Source organism: Protobothrops mucrosquamatus, unplaced genomic scaffold (assembly GCF_001527695.2).
Source record: "Protobothrops mucrosquamatus isolate PMUCROS unplaced genomic scaffold, P.Mucros_1.0 scaffold481, whole genome shotgun sequence".
Classification (NCBI taxonomy): Eukaryota; Metazoa; Chordata; class Lepidosauria; order Squamata; family Viperidae; genus Protobothrops; species Protobothrops mucrosquamatus.
Genome location: NW_015386801.1, coordinates 398828 through 414292, shown reverse-complemented (window position 1 = coordinate 414292; position 15465 = coordinate 398828). Strand labels below are relative to the sequence as shown.

Genomic DNA, 15465 nt, shown 5'->3' with positions numbered 1-15465 from the left:
CTGTATCCCGGCCTGAAGCCCGACTGGAGCGGGTCCAGATAGACTGTTTCCTCCAGGTGTCGAGGGAACTGCTGCGCAACCACACTCTCAACAACCTTCGCCACAAAGCGAAGGTTGGAGACCGGGCGATAATTAGCCAATACATCTGGGTCCAGGGAGGGCTTCTTAAGGAGGGGCCTCACCACCGCCTCCTTTAAGGTGCTGGTGGTCAGGCCTTGGGGCAAGGATGGGTGCTCACCCGATCATACTACGCTCTGGTGTTAAACCCAGGCTATCAGCTTTCCAACTGACAAGCTCAGCGTCTTTAACTGCTGAGCCATCTTGCCCCCTTTATACATCATACTAAGCCATAATGTGATTTGATTTTGGTTTAATATTAAACCCATCCATTGTAATTTGCAAACACTGCTTTATAGCTTAGCATGTGATACAACATTTATTCAGCAAACTGTAGTTAAACAAGCCTGATCTGGTTTGCTGATAGCATACCATGTAGTGTCAACCTGGCTATTTTATTTTTAAATCATGGTTTATGACTTAATGTACAATATTGTGCAATGCCAGTTTATTTAAATAAAATGTGATGTGTGAAATCAAACAATATATACAAAATACTTTCAAGGCTCTCTATGAATGCTAATATTATGATATCTTGTTGAAGGAAATGGTGCAGTAAATTTTAAACAAAGAACAGAACAGAACAGAACAGAATAGAATAGAACTGGAAGGGACCTTAGAGGTCTTCTAATCCAGCCCCTTGCTCAAGCAGGAGGACCTGTCCTATACCATCTCAGGCAGGTGATTGTCCAATCTCTTTTTTAAAACTTCCAGCAATGGAGCACCCACAATTTCTGGAGGTAAGCTGTTCCACTGGTTGATTGTCATCACTGTCAGGAAGTTTCTCCTTAATTCCAGGTTGCTTCTCTCTTTGATCAGCTTCCAACCATTGTTCCTTGTCCTTCCCTTTGGTGCTCTGATGAACAACCTTACCCCCTCTTCTTTGTGGCAGCCCCTCAGATACTGGAATACTGCTATCATGTCTCCTCTATTTCTTCTTTTCTTTAAACTGGCCGAATCCAAGTTCCGCAGCCATTCTTCATACGTTTTGGTCTCCAGGCCTTTGATCATCTTAGTTGTTCTTCTCTGAATTTTTTCCTGACTCTCAACATCTTTTTTGTGACCAAAATTGGCTGCAGTATTCGAGGTACGGTCTTATTAGGGCTTTATAAAGTGGTACTAGTACTTTGTGTGATCTTGATTCTATGCCTCTGTTTATACAGCCCAGGATTGTATTAGCTTTTTTGGTTGATGCTGCACACTGCTGGCTCATAGTTAAGTGATTGTCCACCAGGACTCCAAGGTCCTTCTCACAGTTGCTACCTCCAAGCCAGGTCTTGCCCAATCTGTATTTGTTCTTTTGGTTTTTCCTGCCTAAGTGTAAGACTTTGCTTTTCTCCACATTGAAACTCATTTTGTTGGATAGGGCCCATTGTTTGAGTTTGTCAAGATCTTTTTGGATCCTGAGTTTGTCTTCTGCGGTGTTGGCTACTCCTGTCAGTTTGGTGTCATGTGCGAATTTGATGAGTTCCCCTTCAATTCCCTCATCTAAATCCTTTATGAAGATATTGAAGAGTATTGGGCTAAGAAAACTAAGGGAAAATATAAAGACATACATTTCCTTTAATTTAGTTCTGTGGGTTTACAATAAATTCTTCTTAAATTAAAAATGCCTTTGAAAACAAAATCACCTAATCCCATTTTTAAAGTTTTTTAGTGCCTTCATGTCAGTACTTGCCTGAACTATCCTGCAGTTTTCTTGGCAAAATTTCAGATGTGGCTTGCCATTGCCTCCATCCTAGGGCTGAGAGGGAGCGACTGGCTTAAAAACATCTGACTATTTTGTGCCTGATAGTCTCCCTATTTCTAGTCTGGTACTTTATACCTTATTCCAAACTGAGTAATCCCATAGCAATACAGCTACCGTAACTCTGCTTTGAAAATCCAGACAACCACTAGATGGCAAAATGATATTTTAGTTGGATTAATCACACGGCTGTCTGTGGAAGTCAGGCTTCATATCTGTCCAGAAGTCAAAATAACCATGCAGGGCAGTGGCCTTCAAATAGAGGGGACAGGGTGTGATTATTGTATCCAATAGGAGCTGGGCAGACCCCTGCTTCTGACTCATTTTCTTCAGTCATGCTGTCTGGACACTAAATGTCATCCATGAAATAAGACTTATGTCAGGAGAAGGTGGAAACTATCTTTCCATCTAAATCAGCTAAATATGAAGCTCTCCAGCCTCAGATACGGGTTGGGAATGAGAGGAGGACAGAACTACGAGCATAAGCTCTTAAAATATGTTTAGCAAACTATCTTCCAGCTACAGTTAGCGGGACATGTACATGAGTTAAAAGATCTTATTTGTATAGGTCCCTGTCTATCATTTCCTGGTAATCTCTCAGTCTCAAGAGTCTCATGAGGTAGCAGGCCCTTCCTAAAGAATGTGGATGAAGACACAACTTCTAAAATCGTGATTTGGGGCACATTTAGTATGACTAGAGCACTGGTACATTTTGACTGTGCTAAAACAGACTTAAATATGATGGAGAAACAAAGCTGCAATCTCTGGGTTTATTTGGGATGTTTCTGATGCTGAAGAGAATGTAAGTGCGTAGAGCGAACCAATGTTTAGATACCACCTGAGCAAAGAGCCCCACTTTTAAGCGTCCCTTCTCCTGTCTGTGGCACCATTAAGAGGTTGGGTTTTGAAGACAGTGCCAAGCAGAATCTGTACAGGAGGCTCTTCCATATATGAGGGACTGTGGTGGTAGCACATTTCCAAAATGCAGCTGTGGACATAGAACAGGGGTCTTCAAACTTGGCCCTTTTATGACGTGTGGACTTCAACTCCCAGAATTCCTCAGCCAGCGTGCCTCACGCTGGCTGAGGAATTCTGGGAGCTGAAGTCCACACGTCATAAAAGGGCCAAGTTTGAAGACCCCTGAAGTCCACACGTCATAAAAGGGCCAAGTTTGAAGCGACTAGGAGGGTGCCTGGGGTAAATCGGGGATAATGAAAACCACGCCACCAAAATGGAAGAGAAGCAGGACACCTTAGAAATGCCCCTGTTATACAAAGCATGGAAGTCTCTTTGACTTCTGAATCTCCTTCTCCATTCTCCTTTCTCCTCAGCGTGCGATTAAATTGAATCAGATTTGCTCTGCAACCGCCAGCAAAAGAAGAACATCTACACAACCAGTTTTGTGCTGCATAGTTTATTTATTTCTTTTGTAGGACCAGTACGTGTTGGGGCATAGGGCTAGGAGTATTCATTCTCTCTCCATGTCCTCTCTCTCTCTCCATTCATTCACAATGACAGACTGTTCTCTGCTGGCTCTCTCTCTCTCTCTCTCTCTCCCTCTCCGTCACCTGATCACCTGCCAGTTCCTTCTCTTCTCCACAATCTTTTGCAGGCCTTTCAGCAGTCCCCGTGGGACGGATTTGGCATGTGGCAAGGGATCATGCTCCAGGCAGGTAAGCTTGCATGTGTGGGTGCATTGCTCCTGGCATCTTGCTCCTCTCCCTGGCGGCCATGATATCCAACCTCCCAAATTAGGAGCTTCACTTCACAGCAGGCATGGAGGAGGGCTTGTCCCCTTCTAGGCCCAAGTCTTCTCCTCTCAGAGGCCTCTCTCACTTTCTCCTTTAGAGATCCTAATTCTCCTAGCACTCTAGCCTACACTTGTAGGAAAAAAACCCCAAGACAGGAAGGGGGAAACCTTGTCCAAAAAGAGCTTCAGTGGCATAGCAAACGGGACAGACAATCACTGAGCTTAGAGATGCAAGCATCACCCATCCGCCCGCCCACAAGCAAGGAGTCCTGCTCCCTGAGGGTAGGGGCAACTCTGTGGCTTTGGTCCCGGAGGCGAGACTGGGCAGGTGACTCAGCCTCATTCTCTGGGCTATGCTCACACATCCCCCCCCACCCCTTTCCTCTGTCTGTGCAGGGCCTGCAGGTAGCTCTCATTACTGCTGCAGCAGAAGGACCCAGAAGGGGCAGGGACCCACACTCAGGTTGGGAGTGTAACTACACATGGCTATCAGAGCACACGTATGTGACTCCGGGCACGTGTCACCATGTAATGGCAGATGAGAGTTTTCTTTTCAGGCAACAGTCAGACCCCATACAGGGGCAGGAAGCCTCACCTCTAACACATGCATGCATGTACCACACACACACACACACACACACACACACACACACAGAGCTGCAACTCTCTTTCTGCCCTCCTCCCGCCCAAGGGCAGGAAAAGAATAGAACGAAAAAGGAAAGGAAAGGGAGTGCAGAAAGGGAGCCGAAGGAGAGAGGCTTTGGGCAACACAGAAGGCTTCTTGTACATTCAGTTGAGCGGGTGAGGTTGTCCAGTGGTGCTCTTACAAAAGGGGGGTGTGGGAACTGGCATCCCCTGATTTTTGCACATGAGAAGGAGAGGGTTGAGATGGGCCAAGTGGCTCTGGGAGTTACAAGACCTACAGCATTTCATGCTGTTGCTGCATGGCTTCGCTGACCACCTGAGGAAAGACAGAGATTTCAGTTAGGGAAAGCTCTACTCCCACCCTCCTGGGCCTTCTCCCCAATCAGGTGGGGCACCTTTGCTTGTTCCCACCATTGGCTTCCCTATTTATAGGGACAGAAGAAAAAGGAAGACAACTGCATCCAACCGTGTTCCTTCAGAAGCATCTCCCATTCCTTATCCTCAGTCTCACATCAACAGGGTGAGCGGTTCTCAACTTAGAATGTTCCCCCTGCTCCATAATAGGACGGAATGACACACTCAAGACTACCTTTATTGACTTTTCCTGGGGTTTTCTATTGGGGTTGCTAACCCTTCTGATGTTCATCAACGCCCACAGCCTGTCAGCTTACCTCCCCATCACGTGTCTCGATGGTTTTGATGGTCACTGTTTTTTTGGTATGGACCTCAGCGCTCCTCTGCTCTGGGCTGGTCTCTGTGGGACAGAAAGAGGCATTGGTTGATAATGGGTGCACTCTGGCATGCATTTCATGGGAGAATCCCATGAAGAATTTGGAGTCCAGAGAATTTGGAGGGTGGGCTCTGTGGTTAGGGATGTTTTCTTCCAAGCACAAGCTCACTGTTCTCCATGACTTGCTCACACCAAGACTTAAGAGGAGATGGGTACCATGTTCACTTCATGTCCCTGACACACATACACACACACCCCACACCAGCTCTTGCCAACCTAACCGAACAGTGTATATAATCCAATAAATATTTATGCCAAAACAAAACAATCTTCCAAGCTGTTATTCAGTTCTACTAAATTTGGCCACAGCATCAAGGCAGATCTTGAATTCAGAACTAGAATTACCACAGCTATGATATTTCGGCTTGATTGCCCTTATCTTTTAGCCTTTATAAGACTCTTTTTGGAGACAAGGGAGAGTTTATTCTTGTTTTGATGCAATGCCGAGAAACTAATAGCTATCCTGTTTGGTTTTGTTAGCGGTATGTATGTTTGTGGTATTCATCATGCTTCATTTCTTAATACAGTCATCTTTGTTTATGGTGTCTCACCCAAGAAACATGTCAGAAAGAAACTTAAGAGGAGAGATGGACTCATTCAGCTCATTTATACATTTCTGGATAGAACTATATATTATTATGCCTGGTACCAACCCCCATCCCCAAAGAACCAACTGTAGAGAAAAGCAGCTTTAGGTGAGACTGGTTTGGAGGGGAAGGTAGGCTGGGATGTATAATCCTTTCTTTGTCTGAGTGTTTTGTTCTGAACCTGACCCTCCTCCTTGCAGAGTTGAGGGGTTTCAGATACATTTGTCCTTGCAGGCCCATTTCAGGAACTCCAGTTAGAATTAGAGAGGCAGAGAGGGAGAGTTATAGTTGCAGAGAGTGGCTCTGTGAGTGGTTTCTAAGTTTGATAAATATATATAAATAAATATAGGGAAGGGTGCTATTTTTAACTGAAAAGCAATCTCTTTCTCCCCTGCCTCTAAATGCCATCCTTTAAAACCAAAAAAGGGTTTAGTCGGGAATAAGCAGAACAGATTATGATAGGCATGAAACACGTAATTCCATCCTCGTTTCAATCACTGTTCTAAAATGAATCTTGGGGATGGGCTTTCTTCCGTTTCTGCTCCGTTTTTAGCATGACAAAACAACCCACGTGATTTGCATGCCCATAGATCCCTTTAACCACATAGACCAGGTCCATGTCACTTACCTCGGAAGTTGATGGCAGAAAAAGTTTGAATGGGCAGTGAAATTCTGTAAGGAAGGGAAAGGAAAGGGAGATTAAAGTAGCCTTGTCTTTCTTTTCTGTTTTCAGATTTCCTATGTTCTACAGCAGCCTCCCCAACAACCCTCATTATCCCTTATGGTCCTTTTAGGAAAAAAACCCAACACTTAAATCTGAACGAATTGCATTTTTCTGGCTTGCATACCGAAGTGTTGTTTCCAGTCTTCTTGTTGTAATTCTAAAATGGCATCTTCATGCAAATTCAGCATTATTACAAAATGTAAGTCCCACTACTGCAGGGGTAGGCAACCTTGGCTCTTTTATGACTCGTGAACTTCAACTCCCAGAATTCCTGCTGGCTCAGGAATTCTGGGAGTTGAAGTCCACGAGTCATAAAAGAGCCAAGGTTGCCTACCCCTGGACTAATCCAAACTGCTCAGCCAAAAGGAAAAGTAACATTTGGCTTCAAGAGATTCACTGGTCTATTTCTTTCCTAAGAGAAGATGAATGTCATCAACCATCACAGCAGAACGATGCATTTCCTTCTTTGTTATCCTTTGCTGTCACCAAGCACAAAGGCAGAGTTCAGATACTGTGATAAGCCACGTCTCTTTTACTCAGTCCAGAATTGTGGTAGATTCTTGTGTAGCAGTAATACACTAACACTTCACAATCGGTGTACAAACCTACTACTATTCCGTCAGAACAAAACCCACCCCAGACAAATCATCTACCAACTTGAATGGACTTAAAGCTACCTTTACAGGACACACAGGTGCAGATAGTGCTCACCTGCTCTCTTCACCCTCCAGCAGCTTGCGGTAAGTGGCAATCTCAATGTCAAGAGCCATCTTGACATTGAGCAGGTCCTGGTACTCGCGCAGGTGCCGTGCCATCTCGTCCTTCAAATGCCTGATCTCCTCTTCAAGCCTCTGGATTGTGTCCTGGTAATTGCCAGCCTCGCCAGCAAAGCGCTCCTCCATCTCCCTCATCTGCCTCATCAGAGAGTCATTCTGGAAGTCAAGAGGAGGAAAGCAGTGAGGAGAAAGAAAAGGGGAGATTTCTACCCCCTTTTTTGGTGAATATAAAAAAAGAGCCCGCCCCCGCCCCCGTCTCCCATCCATTCAAGGGACATACTGTAAGAGATTGTTGATTGGGACCATAAGCTGAGATTTTACCAGTCAGCCTATATGAGGATCTTCAGCTGGCCATAGAACTTCCTCTGCATTAAACAGATCTTCTGTCAGTCTCCCTCAGAGATCATGAATGACCTCTCCATCTGACAGCTGTGCAAAACTGCAGCTGCCTGAGCAGTTTGCGTTCTCCATGCTTCCCTTGCATTTGCGTCAATGAGCGTAGGGAAGAGGAAAAACGTTCCTCCCTAACATGGTTCAATGCAAGGTCCAGTATTCTTAATTTGACTCCATGATTAATCTGGCGTGGCAGCTCACTCACCGTGCCCTTCAGAGCATCAATCTCACAGGTGAATGATTGGATTTGATGCCGGTACTCCATCATCTCCTGCTTGGCTTGGCGAATGGCATCATTGTTTTTATTTGCTGCCTGAGTCAGGTCAGTCACCTGTAGACAGAGGGGGGGGGAGGAGGAGCAAATAGAGCAGACAGGTGGATTAACAGGAGTGAATCCCATGAGTGAAAACTAACTCCAATCATCCCTAGTCTTTTAAGCCAAGTGAAGCTGCTCTTTCTCCTGACCTTGGACTTGTACCACTCTTCTGCTTCAGAGATGTTCTTTGCAGCAATGTTCTCATACTGGGCACGGATGTCACGCAGTGCTGCGGTCAGATCTGGCTTTGACACGTCCATCTCCACCTGGACTTGTTGTTCTTGCAGCTGGGATTGCATTTCTCTAATTTCCTGAAGAGGTCACAAAGAGTATACCATCAGGCCAATGCAGTAGCCACCTCCCCTAATCCATACTGGTTAGGCACAAAAATCCTTCAATTCGAACCATCGAATTGAAAGAAGGCTTTCAGTTGTGACAAAACCTTCTCCAAAATGATCTTTCAAGAAGATATAAACTATTTCTCACTAATGTATGGTGGATTAAACCATTGGGTTACTAAATTAAGCCAGTTCCTAGCCAAGAAGGACATTCAGCCAGAGTTTACTTCTTTATTTGCTTAGACACAATAGGCAGAATCTTGACAAACTAAACCCTTACTCTCTCACCTTAATTGATACACCCTGGGAGCTTCTAGGGCAGTGGTTCTCAACCTTTTTAATGCCGCGCCCCCAACCGGTCGTAAGTCGAGGACTAAACTGGTCGTAAGTCGAGGACTAAACTGGTCATAAGTCAAGGACTAAACCGGTCATAAGTCGAGGACTACCCAACCGGTCGTAAGTCGAGGACTTTCCCTGCCCGGGAGCGCCGCGCATGTGTGGTTCTGCCCCCTGCGCTGGCCGAGGCATAGCTGGCAAGCGGCAGAGACGGAGCAGGCCGACCACCAGCTGGCCCAGCCCAAGGGAGGTAAGGCACCCGCCGGAAAAGGGGAAAAAAATGGCGGACAAAAAAAATGGCAGACAAAAAAATGGCAGACAGCCTTGCTTGGCGGCCCCCGTGAAATGGTCGATCGACCCCAAATGGGGTCCCGACCCACAGGCTGAGAACCACTGTTCTAGGGAGTAGCTAGTCTTACTCCTATCCAGCTCCAGGCTGTGCTGCCTTTTGTCTCCTCCCCACCACCCTTTGTGAAATGTGTTCTTTCCTTCCTTCCTTGGAAACTGCTGTTTCACTGTAATCCATCACATCAGCTCCCCCTCTGTATGCACCATCTCTTACAGAACCCCAAACTAACAACAATAGCTTGGTTGACATCGCAGGTTGGTAGGGTTTGCCCAACATGTTAGGAAACTTTGTGCCATCGTACCAAAACATGGTGCAACCTAACAGGAGAAGGCTGGTCTGGTGACATGCAACTTTTGATACTTGATACCATCTTCCATATTTTTTTTTCAATTAAAGCTGCTATTATAGCTAAATTCTGGGCTTGATTTTCACCATCCCCTTCAACAGCCTCACCCCTCCTTCCATTCTAGAAGCCATCATTTTGAGAAACACCAAGACACATGTACAAGACAGCTGCTTACTTCTTCATGCACTTTTTTGAGGAAAGCAATTTCTTCCTGCAATGTTTCGATACGCCTCTCCAAGTCAATACGGGCCAGAGTGGCTGCATCAACATCCTGTAATGGCAGAGAAAAGAGGAGCATGACCTCAGCAGTAATAATAGACCCAAGAGCTTGGTCCTCATTAAAAGAGCACAAATTCACTGAATAAGGAAATGAACTCAACTGCCATTTAACTGTGTGCTCCTAAAAAGGCTGAGAGCTTATGCCCACCCCCCTCTGATTTTTGACTGATATCATCTGGGAATCTGACCAATGAAAACAATACTGGAACTTCTGAAAGCCCAGGAAATGAGTGGGAAGGACCCCAACTGAACCAATTCACATGATCCTTGAACAAAAGGGCTACTAACATTTTCTAACATCACTCCAGATTCTGGCAATATTGACAATGGCAGGGCAGTTGCCCGCATCTCAATTCCAAATTCCTTGAAATTCAGGGTAAATGCTGCTCCATTGTACTGAATGTATCCCTGAAGGAGTACTTAAACTATTCCCTCTGGCATATTGATTCTACTACTATGAATTATTCAAAACATTGTATCATTTAGAATATTCTAAATATTCTAATAACATGTTAAACGTTCATGTTCTAGGTTGCACAATGTTGTAGACAAAACAGGAGCGGGCTTTGCAATTATTCAAAAGGGGCTACACAGTATAGAAGGCTGGCAACTTGATGTTCTCCAGAAATCTTGTCTTAACTATAATTCTAATAATTCCTTATATTTTGAAATCCAAATACCAATTGTCTACCACTTTGGAAAAGATCTGAGAAAGCACTAATAGCTGGGGGCGAAGGCACAATATGTCTTCTCAGAAATGAAGGGGCAAAAAAAAAAAAAAAGCTAAGCATGCAACTTTTAAGTATGCAAAGTGATATTCCCTTTGTGCTATTTCTCAAATCTTTTCCTCATTTCCCCAGACACGCTGGAGGAAACATTTGAACTTACAGCTCTGAAAGCAGCTAAGTTGTTTTCTGCGTCTTCTTTAAGATGAATCTCCTCTTGCAACCTGTGGAAAAGGGGCAGAAAAATGAGCATTGGGAAGATTGGGAAATCACTGACTGGTCTACATAAGCAGCATTGCCTTTCTCATACTTTAGAAGTCAAGGCCAGTGCTTCAACCTAAACCTTTGACATGCTACCAAGTCACTTTAGTAAGATATGCATCAGGAACGGGCAATTCTCCTACATTCCAAAGGGAAGGGGTGGGATCTGGCTGGTGGCCAGGCTGGGAATGGAGCAAGAACATGTCCTCTCATTGCCTGTTTTAGTCAAAGCCTTAAGCACAAAGGCATGAGCTCACTGATGGATAATGCTTACTCCCCCTTCCCTTTTAGGGTAGCACAGCTTTGCTCTACTGAGAAAAGCTGAAGCAGGAGCCAGAGACTTGCAAAGAAGCAGCATGCAAACTCTTGGGATGACCCTCAGCCTGGGATTCTGGAGATGACCCTATATGAAAGAGACATAAGGTGTTGGGAGACAAGTGGAAGGCTACCAAGATGCTGAAATTCAAGATCTGTCTTCCAGGTATTTTGACATGGGATTAGTGTAGCATCACCCAAGTCCACTTTTTCTCACATATATTCAGAATTTGGGATTATAAGGTCTTATCACAATCAGCCAGGATGGTCATTGTTCGTAACGGCTGAAGAAATTGAAACTGTAATCTAACATTTCTGTGGGGTTTGAGATTGGGAAAGGATTCGGACACTAAAGTTAGTGAATCATGGCCCTGGAGTTCTAGTTTCCATATTCTCAATTATTGTATCCATATTTGTGTATTTTTATATTTATAAACACAGCACCCTCAAACCTTCAATTCTAAATTGTCCAAGTTCCTGACATCTTAAACTACAATTTCAATAGTTGTTAGTTGCAGCTGTTGTCATATAGTGATAAGGCTTGCAGAGGCGGTCTTCTGTATAAGATTCTTGCATCAGCTTGACCCTATCTCATGCCTCCTGATGTTGGCATGGATGCTGGGAGATATGGTTCCCCAGATCTTAAGGATACTAAGTTAGGAAAGGCTGTTTGGTAGCCACTTCCATTTCTTTTTACGTGGTTTGGTGGGAAAGAGCACAAGAAAAGGACAAGTGATACCATTTGCTACCTTGTTATAAGTCTTGGACATTCAATTTGCTACAATCCAAATGAGAAAGAAAGTTCTTTTTTGCTTCTCCACAGCAGTAAACACTCAAGCCAAAGATCACACTTGGTGTATGCTATAAAGAACCAACAAATAAAATGATGATCCCCAAATTCAGTGCACATCTGCTCACAGATCCAGGAGAACATTTGAATGATGTATTTATGTTTTTATTCTTCTGTAGGCTACTCAGGGTCACTTTGGATAATGAGGTGAGATTAATTTATTTCATTAATAAATAAAATACATATCTGATTGGAAGACATTGACCCCTGGATTTCTTTGCCTAAATTTCCCCCTCTCTTATGTATATGCACTTCCTGTCAACATGCTCAACCTTGCTTATCTGGCTGTTGCTTTCTTCTGGCAGGGTCCACTTGTGCCCTGTCAATCACAAGGGAGTTAAATCTGGAGGAAAAGAGAAAGCTTCCAAGAGGATTGGCCACAGAGTAAGGGCCTAGGGATTATCCTTCCAGAAGCAGGATACGAAGGGCCCTCATACTGAATAGCCCAGTTTCCCCCCCCCAAAGTATTGTATTATTTTCATCTCTCTCCTGTTGTTATAGCATTAACCCGTTCCATTGCTAGTACAAGGTGTGCCAGCGCACGTCCTGTGAACCCAACTATTGAAACCTCCAGAGAAAGCAAACCATGACTTAGCATGATTTGTGAGCCCAGCTATTACGTAAATCAAGCTGAGCAACGATCATTAGGGCTGCAAAAGCTGTAATTATACTGGTACAAACTGTAGGGGGTTATGAAGAATCCGCTGACATACAATGAAGAGCAATATCAGATGACTTCCTGGGAGTCACTTTTCCTAATAAACTGAAACTGGGTTTTTTCTCCCCTTGTGAGTAGAAGAGAAATTCTAGAACAGGAGTCTTCAAACTTGGCCCTTTTATGACTTGTGGACTTCAACTCCCAGAATTCCTCAGCCAGGCACACAGGAATTCTGGGAGTTGAAGTCCACAAGTCATAAAAGGGCCAAGTTTGAAGGCCTCTGTTCTAGAACAAAGATTTATAGACTTGGAAGATGTGCTGGGTAACATGGAATCTTGACCACCTGCACCCGCTTCAGTTCTGTAATGTACATTTTTTAAAACGATAACGGCACTGTCGAAGAGGGATTCTGTTACTACACCACTAATATATTTAATGTGCAACCCCAGAAGAAAATTGGTTTCTGGCTCTCACGTGGAATTAATTAATTTAAAAGTTTTAAATCCACCCCATTTCTAATCATCAGGATATCATTTTTCTTTATTTCAGCTCTTTAAAAACTCCTAGAAATAGATCATCAACATAGACTTGTGGCACATATATCCTGAGCTAGTCAAGGGCATGCTTACTTGGGACATAAATAGACAATTTACATCATGCAGGGGAAAAAACCCAGAGCTACCTCATGGAAAGAGGCAACCATCAGTCACCTTCACCCTACCAAAAGGAGTCAAGAGTTGATCTGACAAGAACTTGCAACAATTGTTTAGAGTATCACACCTCCCACTTCCACCCCATCCCCTGTGCAACTGACAAGGAAAAAGCGGAGCTAACTGGTGTGGAATTAAACTAAAGAGATCCCCCATTAAAAACCAAAGCCCAGTGTTTGATAAGGAAGAATTATCCACTCCCTGCATAAATAAAAGTACATGTGTAATTTTTCCACGAGGTCAAATCCAAACAAAATGTTTCACAAATATAATTTAGTCTTTTCATCCAATTTTTTCTAAAAAGGCAGGGACTGGTGACCTTACTACTGATTTCTGAACCAGCATGGATCCCTGTGCCAAAATAAACCTCACAAATATTTTCTCAGCAGACTTAAATACTGTGCTAGGGTGTTTTTTTTTTTTTTAGATATTGGCCTTTCTCTTCAGGATGAAGATTTTAGCCCCCAAAAGCTTTCTTAAGTTTCTAAAGATGGAAAGGTTTATAAGGAGAGAGTGGTATGACAGGAAGTCACTGGACACATTCTGAGCCTTAAGAAGAGGGAGTCAAGCTATTCTCCAAAGCGCCTGAGGGCAGGAAAAGAAGCAATGGATGGAAACTAATCAAGGAGAGAAGCAACCTAGAACTAAGGAGAAACTTCCTGACAGTTAGAACAATTAATCAGTGGAACAACCTGCCTCCAGAAGCGGTGAATGCTCCAACACTGGAAGTTTTTAAGAAGAGACTGGACAGCCATCTGTCCAAAATGGTGTAGGGTTTCCTGCCTGAGCAGGGGGTTGGGCTCGATGACCTCCAAGGTCCCTTCCAACTTTATTATTATTATTATTTTGTTGGGCCCAGTGAGATAGATTGTCTCTTATTAGTTATGATGGCTATTTCAGATCAGAGCACAAGAAGTTTGCAACTTCAAGGTGAATGTTGCTCAGTGCCATTTACTCAGGGCCTGGCAAATATGACATTTGATAAGAGAGTTTTAGCATTGCTATTTGGAAGGTCAGGGCTGGAAGGCCACTCATCCTGGCTGTGATTTGCATTACCCTTCCCTGTTTACTCCATCTCTGGCCAGGGAAGCGGTGTACCTGCTCGTGACTAGGAAGAAACCTTAAATTTACAGATCAACATAAATAGACAGAGATGAGCTTAGAGGAAAAAAAAACATGGTAGCAAATCATGGGCCTCGGTCTCACCTCTGCTTCAGCTTCTGGAGATCATCCAGCAGATTGTCCCTCTCCACATCCACCCGTGCTCGCTGGTTGGTCAGCAGCTCCACCTGGCGCCTCAGCTCCCTCAGCTCTTCCTCATACATCTCGGCGATGCGCGTGGGCTCCTTGCCCTTGAGTCGATTGACTTCAGCCACCATGAGGGCATTCTGCTGCTCCAGGAAACGGACCTTCTCAATGTAATTGGCGAAGCGGTCGTTGAGTTCCTGCAGCTCCACTTTCTCATTTGTACGGGTTTGCAGGAATTCCTGGTTCATGGCATCAGCTAGGGAGAAGTCAAGGACCTCGCCGGCGCCTTGATAGGCTGAACGCAGTGGGGCTGAGTAGCTTGAGCGGAAGCTAGAAAGGGTGGGCATTGCAGCACTACGGGACACTTGGTATACCCGAGAGGACATGGAGCTGGAAGAAGAGCCCTTGGTGCCGAAGGAAGCCCGTGGGAAGGAAGGGGATGCGAAGGAAGGGGCAGCTGTCCCGCCGAAGGTACGGCGGTACGAGGAGACCCTCTGGTTGGAGAAGCTCATGGTGGCAGCTTGGTGGGACAGGCAGGAAGGCAGCAGCTACTCTGGGTGAGAAGGCAGAGTCGGGATGACAGCCGGAGCTCTGCCTATTTGTATCCCTGAGTCTTGACATCATCATCCAACAGCCCCCTCCTTCTCCTCTCCCAGTTTGGAACAGCTGTGGATTCCTCCGTTGAGTAAGGGAGGAGGGAGATAGATGGCAGCAGCCAGCAAATAATCACTGGACTCAAGTCATTTTTGGGGGTTCTGCTTGGCAACCGCAGCTGGTCCTTTCCCCAGGAGCAGGCCTAGAAATTGATTCAGAATTCCAGAAAGGATGATGATGGTTAAGAGATATGAAATAGAAGCAAGGAGGGGATATAGAAAGTGGAAGGGATATATGGAAAGTGGAAAGGGAGTGGAACAGAGATTGCTGTACAAGACAGAAGAGAGCAGGAGATGTATTAGGGGGCTTTTATGGTCCTACAAAGCCAAAGAAATAAACCTCTGTACAATCCACATACACATGCACAGATACAAAGACCTCCCAGGCCAGCAAGCTCTCCCACACTGGAATGAGGTCAATCTGAGAAGTATTTATAAAAGACAATGCATAAAGTTTTCCCAGAAAAGTGAAATCTCAGTGAAGCTACACATGGCACAAGTCTAAAGAATGGAGCACAGGGGCTCTGCAGCCATCTCCTAATTACAAAGTGA

At 44.7% G+C, this 15465-nt stretch overlaps 1 protein-coding gene across 1 annotated transcript; it reads right to left on the bottom strand.

The window, feature by feature from the left end:
- Positions 1 to 4331: 4331 nt before the first annotated feature.
- Positions 4332 to 14827, bottom strand: DES (desmin). The gene is made up of 9 exons (XM_015816702.1): positions 14219 to 14827; positions 10382 to 10442; positions 9390 to 9485; positions 7995 to 8156; positions 7735 to 7860; positions 7072 to 7292; positions 6265 to 6308; positions 4931 to 5013; positions 4332 to 4575 (listed from the first exon to the last, which is right to left on the bottom strand). Exons 1-9 carry the CDS (start codon positions 14770 to 14772, stop codon positions 4534 to 4536), a joined length of 1389 nt encoding a protein of 462 aa, XP_015672188.1. The 5' UTR covers positions 14773 to 14827; the 3' UTR covers positions 4332 to 4533.
- Between the last annotated feature and the right edge of the window lie 638 nt (positions 14828 to 15465).